This window comes from Botrytis porri, assembly GCF_014898465.1.
Source record: "Botrytis porri strain MUCL 3234 chromosome Unknown BPOR_008, whole genome shotgun sequence".
NCBI lineage: Eukaryota > Fungi > Ascomycota > Leotiomycetes > Helotiales > Sclerotiniaceae > Botrytis > Botrytis porri.
In genome coordinates this window covers 2,123,684-2,138,740 of record NW_024066082.1, presented here as the reverse complement: position 1 = coordinate 2,138,740, position 15,057 = coordinate 2,123,684, and the positions used below count along the sequence as shown (strand labels likewise).

The 15,057-nt window shown below is 41.0% G+C and overlaps 3 protein-coding genes across 3 annotated transcripts; all 3 read right to left on the bottom strand.

Moving 5' to 3' along the window:
- Positions 1-3,794: 3,794 nt before the first annotated feature.
- Positions 3,795-5,221, bottom strand: EAF01_006735 (uncharacterized protein; the record flags this gene model as incomplete). The annotated part of the gene is made up of 6 exons (XM_038914989.1): positions 3,795-3,896; positions 3,951-4,088; positions 4,150-4,461; positions 4,528-4,854; positions 4,937-5,071; positions 5,129-5,221. 6 exons carry the CDS (start codon positions 5,219-5,221, stop codon positions 3,795-3,797), a joined length of 1,107 nt encoding a protein of 368 aa, XP_038769944.1.
- A 402-nt stretch (positions 5,222-5,623) lies between these two features.
- EAF01_006734 (uncharacterized protein) lies at positions 5,624-9,357 on the bottom strand (the record flags this gene model as incomplete). The annotated part of the gene is made up of 5 exons (XM_038914988.1): positions 9,177-9,357; positions 8,951-9,033; positions 8,458-8,834; positions 6,416-8,402; positions 5,624-6,367 (listed from the first exon to the last, which is right to left on the bottom strand). Exons 2-5 carry the CDS (start codon positions 8,957-8,959, stop codon positions 5,624-5,626), a joined length of 3,117 nt encoding a protein of 1,038 aa, XP_038769943.1. The 5' UTR covers positions 8,960-9,033; positions 9,177-9,357.
- A 668-nt stretch (positions 9,358-10,025) lies between these two features.
- EAF01_006733 (uncharacterized protein) lies at positions 10,026-11,272 on the bottom strand. The gene is made up of 6 exons (XM_038914987.1): positions 10,854-11,272; positions 10,698-10,762; positions 10,579-10,639; positions 10,502-10,522; positions 10,333-10,374; positions 10,026-10,270 (listed from the first exon to the last, which is right to left on the bottom strand). The coding sequence occupies exons 1-6, from the start codon at positions 11,084-11,086 to the stop codon at positions 10,243-10,245; spliced, it is 450 nt and encodes a 149-aa protein (XP_038769942.1). The 5' UTR covers positions 11,087-11,272; the 3' UTR covers positions 10,026-10,242.
- Positions 11,273-15,057: the final 3,785 nt, after the last annotated feature.

Genomic DNA, 15,057 nt, shown 5'->3' with positions numbered 1-15,057 from the left:
ATATATATTCCCTGCATTCCTCACATTCACATTCCTCCCACGGGTTACTCAGCTCGATTGGAGTATTCTCTCATTTGTTATTTATCGTCTGTTAAATCCTGAAGCTGCCCCCCTCCCCTCAGGAATAATTCTTTATATACCTAGGTACTTATACTATGGTCCTTTAGCGAGAGGTAATTTCTTGTTTGTTTTTGCGTGGGTTCTTTGATGTTTGATGGTTCTTTTAATAATTCTTTTAATAATTCTTTTAATAATTCTTTTAATAATTCTTTTAATAATTCTTTTATTTATTCTCTCATTTATTCTCTCATTTATTCTCTCATTTATTCTCTCATTTATTCTCTCATTTATTCTTTCATTTATTCTCTCATCCATAATCCACTAAACTACAATCCCCAAAACTCCCCCTAAAAGTTTGGGAATCTTAGGAATGTTGAGGAACTTTATGACGTTTGTTATGCTAATATGGATGTAGATGTGGATAGATCTTGGAATGGTTGGAAATGGGAATTTGGGAAATGTATGGGTGGTTGATAGATGATGGTAAGGGATGTTGTGACAAACGGGTTGATAGATGGAGAAGTATAGTAAAGGGGAGGGGAGGGAAATTTGTGATAGTGATAGATATGCATGATGTGATGGTCGATATGGTTGGTATTGCAGGTATGGATAATACAAGGTTGATAGATAATCTTATGATGATAGGGTGAGAGATGATGTGATGGATGATATAATACGATGTGATGGTAGATGGAGAAAGGGAGAGATAGAGAAGTATAGTAAAGGGAGAGAAGAGGGGAATTTGTGTAATAGGTTTTTGCAATGGGTTTGTTTACTGGACAAAGGGGTTTGAAGATTTGTGTGGTAGATTTGTGTATTCGATGGAGAGATATGGAGTGATATGAAGATTTCTGGCTTGTGGTGTATTGGGAGGCTTGGACGAAGAAGAGGAGGGAGGGGAAAGAATGGAGGGGGGAGGTAGAGGATAGAGGGAGATTGATGAATGGTGAGAGAAGGAGAGAGGGAGGTGTGTGCGTGTGAATGGGAGGAGCAGAATGTATGATTCTATAGGTGGGTTAGGATTTAGAGCGGAGGAGAGAGATGTTCATGGATTTAGAGGGAATGAGAAGGGATGAGGGGGGAGAAAGATGGAGCGGAGGGGGAGCCAAGGGGGAGTGGTATGAATATGGGTTGGTATAACAGTAGATTTGGATGAAGATGAGTTGGAATTTGGAGCAGAGGACAGGAGATAATGAATAGGGAGCTCGGTTGAGGAAGACGGGCGCTGGGAGTCAGGAGTCAGGAGTCAGGAGTCTGACTTTGGGGCTGAAATACAGGTTACAGAGTAAATTGTTCAAGAACAAAGCAAACAGATGCTACGAGTCAAATAGATAGTAGCTAGGGTGAAGAAGAAGATCCGAAGAAAAAGGAGATGATGTGCACAGGAGGCGAATATACAATTTGAGAAATCGATAATGAGCTGCTACATATGGGAATTTGGGATAGTGTGTGTACGTATATCTATCTCAAATCCATTCATACATATTATTAATCATATCTATCTCTCAATAAAATCCTAGAAAATATCCATACTCTCATTTCATCTCAGAATACTCTCCTTTATAATACTTCATTGTACTGTATATACTGTATATACTGTGCTATACTGTGCTATACTATACTACACTATACCACTATACCATCAAGTAAACACCCAAGCTAAAATCTAAAAGTACAAAATCAATCTTAAATATAAGCTACCATCCATTAAAGCATCAGAGTACAATCAAACAACAACACAACTACCCACCCACGTACATCTTTGAAATCCCAATAACAATCTTCACAAGTTACAAAAAATAAATAATCTATACTTTCAAACAAGACGGAATAGTGGAGTTCGACACTTCCTTGATGACTGGCTATGAACAAATGAAAGGAAGAAAGGAAGAAAGGAAGATAAAGAAAGAAAGAAAGAAAGAAAGGAAAATTGCTATTGCTGTTATATCAGACTGACAGATTGATAAATATATGGAAACATGACATTTTTGAACATCTATACTATTTAGATTCAGCGTCTACTATCTAGCGTCTAAACATTCTCCCTTCACTCACCCCACAGGCCTCAATGGTCTCTAAATGTTGGTTTGAGAAGGATAATGGAAGACGTAGCACCTACGATCTGTAGGTCCTAAATGTCTATATTGTATTCTGTCTGAAGAGCTAGCTATATCGGAAGTATTAGACCTTATATAAGGTCTACTAAAAGAACTAGCCTCGTTCTTTTTCGCTTAGAGCTTACAATGCAGTAGCTGTTGAATTGAAGCTATTCACTATGTTCATGCGCCATAGCTAATTTACCAGCTTAAGTACAGGTAACTTCACAACTCTGCCCTCCTAAGCCCCAAATCAAATTATCCCTCCCTCTCTCGTCATACCTCTCACCACGCCTCCCAATCTATCCAGAACACTCCGGAGAAAAGACAGAAATCTTGGACAGAGAAAAAAAAAATTAATACCCAGGACATCCTCTCCACCTCCCCAAGACCCAGCTATTCAAGCAATTGTTCCAATTCCCAAATTTCAAAAAATCAAAGAGTCTCTAGTCTTAAAAATATCAATATCCCTAATAAGAAACAATCCAGTATCTATCGATTGAATATCGATTGAATGGCGATCTCGAATCTCCTACCTGTACCTAGCCTTGGGAGATATTGAAGCAAGTTGCAAGCTACAAAAGAAATCATGTCAATATCGTAACGTTTGGAGAATTGAGAGGGGTTTCTGTAAGAAGGTATGGGATAGCTTGAGTTAGTCTAGATATGTATTCTGATCGATTGTGGTATGGATTTATTGTAGAATTAGATGCTGCTATGCTTCTGTGTACTACCTAGGTAATCTTCCTTGAATATGATGTCCGTCTGCTATGGAATATACACTCTGCGAGGGCACGTCTAATCTCTCGCGTGTAGATCTATCTCTGTACCTACCTAGGTAATTCTTATTGTTTCGTGTCGTGTTTCATATTAGAACCTCCTTTTACGCATTCACTTCCCCCATTCACTTCCCCCATTCACTTCCCCCATTCACTGCCTCGCATCCCTCTCATCACCCTCAACCACCAACAAGATAACTCCCCTCCTCACCACAAGACCTGTCACACCTCAAACCTCACACCTCACAAAAATCAACTCTCCTCAATCATCCCCATCACTCCCATCACCTCAATTCAACCACACAATGAGTAATCAGGACAACGCAAACATCAACAGCGATTCTCGAAAGTGATATTCGTCTCTAACGCCGTGTAAAGCCGCATGATTCAAGATAACATATAACCGAGAAAAGAAGCGGGCAGTGAGTAAGAGAATAATCAATAGGAGAAAAGGATATGAAGAGAGAAACTATGAATCGCACAGTAGAGACCTCGCAAGATACGTGATATTTTGTTCCGGTTCACGAGTAGAAGATTTAATTGATTTAACTACCTAACCAAGCGAGTTAGACCTTTTCAGATCTTTAGCCTGTATAGGTGTAAGAGAACCGGGAGACTACTCCTAAAAAATCAAACAGGAAGGTTCGTGTAACCAACTTGTTGAGAATTAAAGCAACAACCTTTAAAGAATCTTGAGCAAAGATGAATGTTTTCATGTATCAATCAGCGGCAAACAAACTCAGCAGCCAAAGTGAGGACAATGTTCTAAATATATTCATTACCACGACACCAAAAACTTACACCTTTCATCTGTTCCCACTTCCTTCCTGAACTTGAAACAGCATTATCTCTCACCATCTCACTTCCTCAAACTCAAAGCCCACTTAACAGCTGGAACTTCTTCATCTTCTCTCAAAATAGGTGGCTCAGGTCCCACGGGGGCGATACTGAATGGATTAATCTGTGTTTGAGTTAGCATGAAATTCACCTACCCAGAGGAAATAAAGATACATACCTGAGTGTGACTTTTGGTATAATGATTTTTGATGTGAGTAAACTCAGTGGTTTCTCCAAATGCTGGAACATTCCAGTACAGATTCCTTAACCACTTATGGATATATGGGTATCCTGATCGAATATCTCGGATGTTTGTCTTTTCAACTCATTAGCAATTGTCGTGTTTGATCAAAATGCCGAGCTGGGTGAATGTCTACCTTAAAGTGTTGCACGTAAACGACGTCAAAACGAATAATTGTGGTGAACAATCTAACATCCGCTTCGGTAATATTCTTTCCATAATAATACGGTCCCTCATTTTCACTCAAATGTTTCTCAACCCGATCCAAGGATGTGAAGAGTTGAATAACAGCCTTCTCGTATGCTTCCTGCTTAGTAGCAAAGCCAGATCTATAGACTCCGTTGTTAATATCATTGTATGTCCATTCATTTGTAGCTTCGATTTCCTTTTGAAGATTGGCAGGAAAAAGATCGACATTCTTGTATTCCGGAGCAATGATGTCATCGAACTATCTCAATATCAGTGCCTATTGTCCAAAGATCTTCAGGAAACAAATCAAAAAGTCCAAACCTACCTCAGTGTAAAACATTCTAATAATTTCACTACTCTCATTACTAACAATCTTTCCCTGCTTCACATCATAAAGAGTGGGAACTGTGAATCTCCCAGTATATTCCGGATCGACTTCGAAATAGATATCTCTCAAATGCGTAAATCCATTGTGAGCTTCAACTGGAGAAGCTGTAACATTTTCACCAGTGACATCATCTTCAGAAGTCGCAAATCGCCATCCTTTTTCTGCCATATGCCAATGTACACTAGTATATGGAATGATGTCCTCAAGACCTTTAAGTTTGCGCACAATTAATGCGCGGTGAGCCCATGGACAGGCATAAGATACCTAATTGGGGTTTATGGTTAGTTTGGAAATGCTCAACCTCAAACGAATGAGTGGAAGTGGGAAACAGGGAAGGTATATTCACATAGAGATGATATCTTCCTTTCTCGGGTGGAAATTCTCCCCCTTTCTTAATAAAATTTCGGAATTGAGACTGTCCTCTCTTAAATTCTCCCGTTTTATCATTAGGTGCTACCCAATTGGTGATCTTTTGTTCAGCCTATGTATTTCTCAGGTCAGTACATGTCTATATCATGAGAGGGTAAAGCTAACGAACCATATTTGTCGTTTTAGTAGAACTGAAACCTCTTCTTGGGAAATTTGAAAATGCTGGAAGCTGTGAAGATAACTGACAGAGTCTAGAAATCATGAATTGAGTTGAATTGAAAGGAGAGAGGTTATGTTGTTCCCCTTTATATATAGTGAGTGATACAAAGGAAAGATGGGAAGCATGAAGATAGATGATGGATGGCGGGGTAGAGAGATTTGTCATTGATTGGAGCTATATCGGTGCATCCTTGCTAATCTGCCGAGTCTGCTTACATTCCTTCTGCAAAGCACTTACTAAGTCTATTACATAACCCACTAATATAAAAATAATCATAATGCCTTACGTACAGAGTAGAGTAGTTATCCAGATATGGTTTGTCATTATTCAACACATTATGGTTTGTATGTAAGATATTTATAATTTGCTAAAATTCATAATTCGCGTGCGATTCTAATTTTAATCCCATAAAATGTATGCCCCTTCATCTTCATTGTATCGTTGTTAATTGCCCAACTTCATCATAATGTAAGGAACTTCTACATCTTCTTCATCTTGATCTTCAACACAAATTTCAAAGATCACCGTTTTTTGATGACTTGGGATAGCCTTCTTAGAAATGAGCTCAACAAGTTCGCTGAGCTTCAAATTCATTCGATCCGCCAACTTTGCCTTGGGGAAAAAGCTGGCATACAAGAGACTAACACCTGAACTCAACATAGTGATATCGAGACCCTTGTTCTTTGAGAAGTCGTCGATGAGTTCTTGGAGAGTAATATCCTCAACCTCAAATCGATCCCAGAGTTTGTCAATAGAGACTTCTCCGGTGTGACCCTTGTATGTAGCCTTTGGACTAGCGATAGGTTCACTGAATCCAAAGAAAGGTAAGGCCAAGTTGACGAAGCCATTCTTATATTGCTCAATGTCGTCTTTACCATCGACAATCTTGTAGAATTCCATGATAACCAATCCCGTGGCAAGAGCAGTAGTGGTTGCAATAGCAGGGATAATCTTGCCAGCAATAAACTTTGTCTTGTGCCTATCGGCAAGCTCAATCTTGTAATTCTCAGCACGTAAGTTACTGGCAGCGGTGATAAAGTCGATGTGGTGATTGGTATCATCATCCTTTTCAAACTCTACTGGTGAGAGTTTCAAACCAGCCAATGATTTAGGCGATGGAAGCTTTTCCATGAGATTTTGAAGCTCCGTGCTATCATCGAAAGATGAGCTGTTTCCAGCATTTGGATCCTAAGGTTGTCAGACATACTTCATTGGCAACAAAAAAATGAAACTTACAGGTTCACTATCATCCGCTTGAATCTTGACAGAAGAGCTGGGAGAGAAATCAGGGATGATCATGTTATCAAGAACTTTTTGAATTGTGCTTGAGTTGAGACCAGTAGTATTGATTCCATAGTTGAAGGCGTGAAGACTAGCACCGGCGACAACGAAATCCCAATGATATTGGTTCTTGGGGTCGAACTTCAATGGATCTGGAGCACGTTTTGGTCCAGACCAAAATGGTGTACCGCTTGATGTAGTTGAATCCTTAGGGAAGTTGTACAGTAGTTGTTGAATGTTATTATTGTATTGCTTCTCGAATTGTAGACGAGCCCATTTGATGCAGTCCTCGACAGACAATGGCTTATCCTCAACCAAAAAATCTAAAATCGTTTCTAGAGTTGCCTTTTCTTGGCCACCCTGCTTCAAGGTTTTATCAAGGTAATCTGGTTGCGTAAGGTATAAATTGACTGTTTCTGCTGGCTTGACAAAGTATGATTCGAACAATTCTCGAGACCAGGCAATGGTATGTTCAATTTTGTTAGGGAAACTTCGAAGTGTACACATTGGGAAGGATTGCTCGGGGGGATCTTGAGAGCTAGAATATGACTCGGTCAAGTGAGGAAGAACAACTTGTGTGTTACACTTGGTACCAAGAGTTCCACTCTCCAACAAAGGCTTTCGGAAAAAGACGCAACGACGATCAACGTAAGTTCGTGCATCAACATTATCGAGAGCGTTAGTAACACCATCAAGTTGATACCAGAATTGCTCGTTAAAGATATGTTCGGTATCTTGACCAACTCGATCACGCATGGTAACAATATGACCCTTAAGATCAGGGTTCATTGCTTGAACTGCCTCAGCAGCACAGTCACTCTTCAACTTGCCAACATCTTTAGGTCTGAAGAGGAATTGACGATTGAGATTGCTCTTTTCGATCGAATCCATATCAGTGACAAAGATCTTACCCTTGGGGCCTGTCGCCAAACCAATCATGGCCCAATTCTTCAACATTTCGCAACCAATAGCACCGGCACCAACCAAAAATTGGGTGATGTTGGAAAGCTTTTCTTGATATTCTTGACCAAATACAGCAATTTGACCATCGTATCGAGAATTGAGGGGTTTGCATGTTTCCTCAGTCCGTTTGAAACTGGTTGGAAGGGACTCCAAAGAGTCGAAGTACATCCACTGGTTGATTGGGTGAAATTTCCCAGAAACAGCCTTCAATACTTCTTGAGCTGCAAGCCCACCGAAGAAAGCTGCCATTGGGTTCAAATCACCTTGAGCTTGGTAACTTAACTCGGCAATTAACTTCTCATCCACTTCAATATCCAGCTTTTGATTTTTGATGAAAGTCTTAGCAGACTCAATAATGACTATGGAGTCTTCCTTATTCATCGGTCTTGGAAGACGACCTTGAGATTCTTGGAATCCATGGAGAGCCTGGAAACCGACATGGAGCTGCTGAGGACGATCGAATTTTGCGTAGTCGGAAATAAGATGTTCTGGGTCCTTCAAAGCAACCGACAATGGCTTAAAGTCAATGAACTTTGGCATTTTGACCTGTTGGTACATTCCACCCTTCTTGTATTGACCAAGTCCAGTAACATCTCCGATAGAGAAAGTGTATGGTCCTTTTACTGTTACCTTTCGAGGCTCTGCACCGTTCAAAGCTTCTAATCCTTCCAACTCGGTGAAGGTAACGTAATCCCCATCCTCAAGGCCATGTCGTGTTTCATCCAAGGCGGATACTAAGCCTTCCTCATCGATTCCAGCGACTATGCCGCTAACTGGAGCTTCGCCTGTGGGGTCAAGAACAGTGAACTTATCACCAAAGTCGCAAAAGATTGATCCAAAGAGACCAAATGTATCCGCAACTACCAGGTAGATTCCCTTATTATGTAAATAATCGCCAATGATGATTTGGTCTTTGAGTGGAGTATTGGTCAAGACAACGACTTGGTATCGATCGAACTGAGTGAGGTCCTCTGTTAAGCTGTGGGAGCTATTGTTAGCAAAATTCTAGCCTCGCGCCAGAATGAATTACTAACCTTGAAGACTTGTGAACGGAAACCGGGGTATATGCGTTTAGCTCAGCAACGCGTGGTGCGGTCACTTCCGCTCTTGGCTTCCCAACATCTTCAGGATGTAGAAAGAATTGAGATGAAAGGTCTGAAATGGCTGCGGGCGCAGGATCATAGAGGGTAAGACTTTTGACACCTGCCAAAGCAATGTTCTTTGCAATCTCGACACCGAGTCCCTTGAGTCCCACAATCAACACATTCGAAGCACCCATACGCTTCATGGCCTCATGTCCTAGAACATAAAGTTGTCTGCTGTAGAGGGATTCATCGATCTCATTATTGCCAACCACCGACTCATCTACCTGCATCTTAGTCTCCATATCTTTATCTTTTGTGTGTATGGCCTGGTGAGAGAGTAACTATATTAGTCTGTGCAATACTAGAAAGAAGATGTTTTGAGAGAGCTTGAAGCTCGAGCTTTTAGGAGAGCTGTTGACTTGGAGGGGTAGCTTTCACTTACCGTCATCATCTTTTTATCTGGCCTCTGAGAATCCGCGTTGGAGAGTTTACGTTTTCCCAGGTTACCAGCACCGTTTAAATCTACTATTGACGGAATGTTGGCGTTTGATAAAGGATTCTAGAAGGAGGGTGGTATTCTTCTGGCTCACTAGATTGTACCAACTTAAGGCTCGGATCGTGAGTAGTTGAATATTGTGGGGTTATCGCCTTGCGAGGTGCAGTATTACCTAGGTAGAGGAAACTGAGCTAATAACGTTCTCGAAAAGAGGTCGGATGTTGAACGATTTGGAATTCACTGCAGTTTGTGGTTTGGGGTTTCTTTTGATTCCAAAAAAAAAAAAGAATGGATTGATGAAATGTGAAAGGTTTTTGATCAATGTTTATTGATAAGAATTGGAATTGGAAGCAGCGGGCTGCTTACAGTATCAAATGCCTTTCGCCTCGCACAATCCACCACCTCCCTAGCCACTGAGGCTCTAGCACTGACCTGACAAATAGAAACATCTAGAGTCAAAATGACATAACGACACTGGACCTGGCAAACCTCGTACCTAGTAGGAATCTACGAGGTAGGACATGATTTGATAGGGAACAATTATATGGGAATAATTATATCGACACTTGAGGATGTGCTCGAGTATCAATATTTTAAGAAAACTCGCTGTATGTGGAGTTGCTATTTTATTGTTACAAACAACGCAATTTTTCGAATTTCTAGATAAAACAATGGTACTCGTAGGTGATGGAAATTATGTCATCTCAAGGATATTTATTTCAGTAGATGAGTCGGACTTGTATTAACCATGTCATTTTCGAGTCATAAGGCTCGTTGAAAGAGACCTATATTCTTCTATCGACGCCGAAATCGACCCTCCCTGACATGCGTGATGCCTGATGAGTAGACTGACGGCATCACATACTCATACTACCTACTTAGGTTGGAAAAGACGCAGCCCCTCGTCATTCTGAACCAATCTATACAAGCTATACATGAGAGCTGGTACCCAAACCCTGGTTCTAAGGGTGCGTTGCGGATTTGTTAAGTTCACCATTTATGTATCTCGTCTGTTCACGCCCGATGTAATAATCACAGGTTTGATGACCATCACAAAGTCCAAGTGCATGGTAATTTCATAGAAACAACGTGGTATTCATTCTCAACTTAATGGGCGGCTCACGTATGCCACCACCCAATATGTATGTATTCATTTACTCGTTCGTTCGTTCTTCGTGAGCCTGAGCCTTCTCGCCTTAATGGCGGTCTATGATCGAAAACTTTTGAATCTCGCGTATTTAGTTGATCTTTTGGAGCTCAACGTCACTGCAAATATTGTTAGTGGAGTACTTTGCAGATCTGGTGTGTTGAATAGATTTAAGACTTACAAGAGAAGAGTTGAGTTGGCTGGGATGACAGGGGGGAAACCGCTACAGAAACAAAGATCAGCAATGCCGTTCGTCCAAAATGTGTGGCCGTCTTTTTTCCGTGGTTAAAAGTCGTCAAGTCGACCTTCGGAATGAGGAATGATCGGAAAGACAGGGTGAATAATCTTACCGGGCACCATAGGCATAATCACTGTGAAGACATATTAGCAAGGCCATTTAACAATGCCATTGGTAGGTATAACTTACGGGGTAATTTCCAGAGTAGCCTTCTCACCGACCTTCATCTGAGTAACACCCTCATCCCAACCTAATACCAAGTCAATAAGCATTCAACGTCACTTCTATTGGATAGCGGGGTAAAATACCCTTGATGACTTGGCCGACACCAATTTGAACGACGAAAGCACCACGGCCGACAGAGGAATCGAATCTGTGAATCGGGTTGTTAGTATGCAAACACGAAAGAGTATTGTATTGCAAATGACAATGACAATAAGAATTGAGCTTCTAGAGGAACTGACTGGTTGCCCTTTTGAGTCTCGAGAGTGTCTCCCTTGGAAGAGTCCTTCAACCATCCAGTGTATTGAATGGTGACGGTATCTCCAGGCTTAGGAGTTGCACCTTCGCCCTCCTTCAAAACATGCTTTGTGACACCCATGATGACGTTTGTGCGAGAAAAGTTTCTATATTGAAATTTTGCTTGAGTTGGAATTCTTGTAGTTGATAATCTCAGACGTGAGAATATATATGACATGTAGAGAGAAGGTCGTAGAAAGAGAATCAGAAGTTTCGAAAGGTGAAAGGGGGTGAATGGCTTTATGTAAATTTTTGGATCAACGGCTGCTGCGGGGGAAGTTTTCAAAGGTTTCCGGTGGTGGGTAATATTTAATATTCGAACAAATGGTGGGGCTCACAGAAAGAAAAGCTCCCAGTTCAGTTCACAACAGCCATGTAAGCAATTGAAGCCATCTCGTAATGTACCTGCTAGGTATTCACTAGGTCAACACGGCAAGTAGACTCTCTCTTGGTTTCATTTTCTGCCTTTGGTACTTGTCCCAGTCTCCCAGTCTCCCAGTCTTCCAGTCTCCCAGTCTTCCAGTCTCCCAGTCTCCCAAGTCTCCCAAGCCCCTCCTCCTCCCTCCCCTTCCCCATTCCTTCTAGATACAGTACCTAGGTAGCTTCTGTGATAGTCCAACATATATCACTGGAACTTGGAACTTGTCAAGAACCACGTCTTCACGACAACAAGGGTTTGCTGTATGTAGGTGGGTGGTCATCCAAGACAAAAGATCAAGCCATACATCATATATGCACACTACATCTTACACTTTGCACCTTGACCTCACCCTTACCTTCAGACCGATCTTTGATGTTGATATTCGTACCTTGAGTTGGTAGGTACCAATAAAGTTGGCTGACAACCTTACAAACTCCTTCTATCCGCTTTTCCGGGCATCAATCCTACGACATCTATCACATCTATCGAGGTCTAGTTCTCCAAAAGGTGATTCATTATGTTTATCGCATCTACCGCCGATAATTCATTCCATCTGAGCTTAGCTACTTCTGATATATGTAGGGGAGAGGGACTAATCTTAGAATGGAGTTTTTACTTTTCTCCCCACGCATGGACATGGGACACTTGCTGTTCTCTCAGTGTCACCAATCCTATGAGATGTCAGACTTTTAACATGGGAAAACATGGGGCACCACAAATTGCAAGCTCTTTCCAGGAGATCAAAAAAAGCATCCCACGGCTTATGCAAGGGAAAACATGTAAGAGAAACGAGGGGGCTCTTAATCGGATCTCCGGATGATACTGATTGAGGTTGCTCGTACCAAATATCAAAAGCAACAATCTGACAATAACTAAATCATCAATCTACTATAAGGTTTTGCCAAATGTTGGGAGATCATTTATCATTCATCATTCATCATTCATCACGCATCACGCATCACTCATCACTCATCTTACCTTGATGATACTTTCAAAGGGTCTCGGCATGTCGGTATCATCCCAGCGGTGCCTCTAGATGCAACTCATCCTATTTTCGTCCGACTTTGAAGTCAAGTCAACCAGTCAATTTTCAGATATAAAGCCTCTTATTCACAGTGACCCCACGAATTATAACGTCTAGCTTATGGCGGCTTGATTCTTCCACAATCCCAAACATGAAGTTGTACTTGGCATGTTTGAACAAACATTTGTATAATCTGCAATACCTTTCTAACTTTGGAGACGAGAAGCCATCAATCATACTTTCTTCTTTAGCAAGGCTATGCTATGACATTGTGCCAAAAGAAAATCTACCTTCTCCTTCATAGCACGGGTTCTGACTGCATATCATTTACGAATCGGAACCTTGGTGTGTGGGAATCTCTTTCCCACTTAGATTGATCCTATACAATCTGACATCCCGCATATTTTCAGTGTGACGATATGTCAGGTTTGAGAAAAATGACCGATCTCAAGGACAAGTTATCCTAATAAGAACAAGTATACACTTGGAGCAAACAAGGTCTGAAACATTTTATATAAATGATATCCGGGCAAGTTGTTCCGGCTGATCTATCGGGTACAACAAGATCTCCGTCGGCAACCAAGTCGGGCCGGATAGGGAAGAATGCCATGATTGACACCACCACACCTGACGTCTTTCTATTTAATGTTATTTATTACCTTTGTATCAGATTGATAAGCATGACGCCAGGCTTGCAGATTAGTGCCCTGCCTTTTAATGAGGGGTATCAGCTTGAGTATATTCAATTTCTCACCAAGCTCTCCCTCTCATGGCCACTATCACACCTGAACATGAGTACCGGATCATGTGATAATTTTGATTTGAAGATTCCATTTTGAGAAAGTCTTGCATCAGATCCACCAAAGTGCATTATACCATAGCATACGGTATATTGAAAGATCTTTTTAGGCGGGCTACCCGTGAATAATGATGATTAAAATTTCCTCGTGTCAAAACTTTTGTTTTTGAACTGCATAGCATACTCCTTATCTTGCCCAGAGAAGTTCTTCTAACGAACCAAGGTGATTGTCTGGAATCATCTGCGATCTAAGATGTTGACACCTTGGCTGCGTTACCACACTTATGTCGAACGGAGATATGTTTGCATCATTCTTTTCTTCGGTACCAACAATATGAGTAATCAGGTTCCCGCTAAGTAAGCTCTCAATTATCCGTTTTTATCCAGCCAATGTCTCTACAGGAATATCTCTGGCTAATCATTTGAAGACCTAAACACGTCGGATTGCATGTCAAGGTTACATCCAACCAAGTAACAAGTCTCTTCTTTAACTTTTACGGGTTACGGGTTCTAGATTATGACTTCAATTTAGGCACTCACTCCATCGTCAACTTTATATCCACATAAATGGATCCTTCTATACCGTAAATGCACGTATTCCTTGTCTCTTCCAACCAAATCCCCCATCCTGTAAATATTGCTGTAGTGTTGAAGCACGTCAAGATGCATTGTTGTTCCCCGGTGGAGCATACATCTCATTTTTAATCTACACAGAGTTTCATGTAGTCTGGATCATGGTTTGATAACAAAATGTATATGATCTCTTATTTTGGAATCCAATAGGATTTTGGGAGATTCTATTCATCTCATTCCTTAGGCCGGACGACATGAATGGGAATGAGGCCAGAGTTCCCATCTTCAATGCAATGCAATAGAATACAATAGAATAATGCCACACTATCTCTTCCACCTCTTACCACATGTGAAATATCTAGTCCAGCTTTCACATTCTACATCCCATATCATTTCGTATCATCTCAGCTCAACTCATCCTATCCCATACCATTTCGTATCATCTCAGCTCAACTCATCTTATCCCATACCAGTGTGTACGAAAACCCTGATATTCCAGCCTAAATCTTTATGGCGCATATCAAAATCCATCTTCATGTGATATATACATGTGTATCAAAACTTGGAGATTAGATCTCGTTAATCAAACAGGAACGTATCGGGTGAGTTATGAGATAAGATGAGATGAGACGGTCTGTCGTATAATCTTAGGTTTGGTATGTATGTTAGTGGTGAGGGGAGGATGGATGTGCGGATGTATGGACGGATTGATGGATGGGGGAGGGGGAGGAGATATATATCGTAATCATACAGAAAATTAAGAGTAGGTAGAAGAAGAAGTAGTAGAAGATAGAATAAAATGAAATAACTGCTTCATATACAGAGATACAAATTCTAGGAGTAAGAGGAGAGATAGAGCAATCAGTAAGTAAATGGTTTTATTAAATATTTTCTAGAGATTGAAAGGTTTATGGGGTTCGTGGAATTTATGGGATTTAATCTTTTTTTTTTTTTGTAATGTGTTTGAATTTTGGAAGTGGTGAGTGCAGAGAGGAGTGAGGAGAGAAGGTGGAGGAGATACTGGGATGGACCACGGGAGTTTCGTTGTATTGGAATTTGATTTGGATGCAAGTAGCGTAAGTATGGAAGCTGGATATGAGAATGTGATTACTAACGCAATGATATCAAGTTGTTGTTGGGTTTGCATTGGAGGGGGCAGTTAAGAGATGTAAATCGAGGGGGTTAGCTGGTGGTTGTTGATGGGGAGGGATGGGGATGGAGAGGGAGAGGGAGGAGGAGGGTTCAGATGATGTGGTTCTTTTTAATCTGGGAGGAGGGAGATCTTGACTTTCTGTACGCTTTAGAATGTTTAGATTGTAAAGAGATAGATAG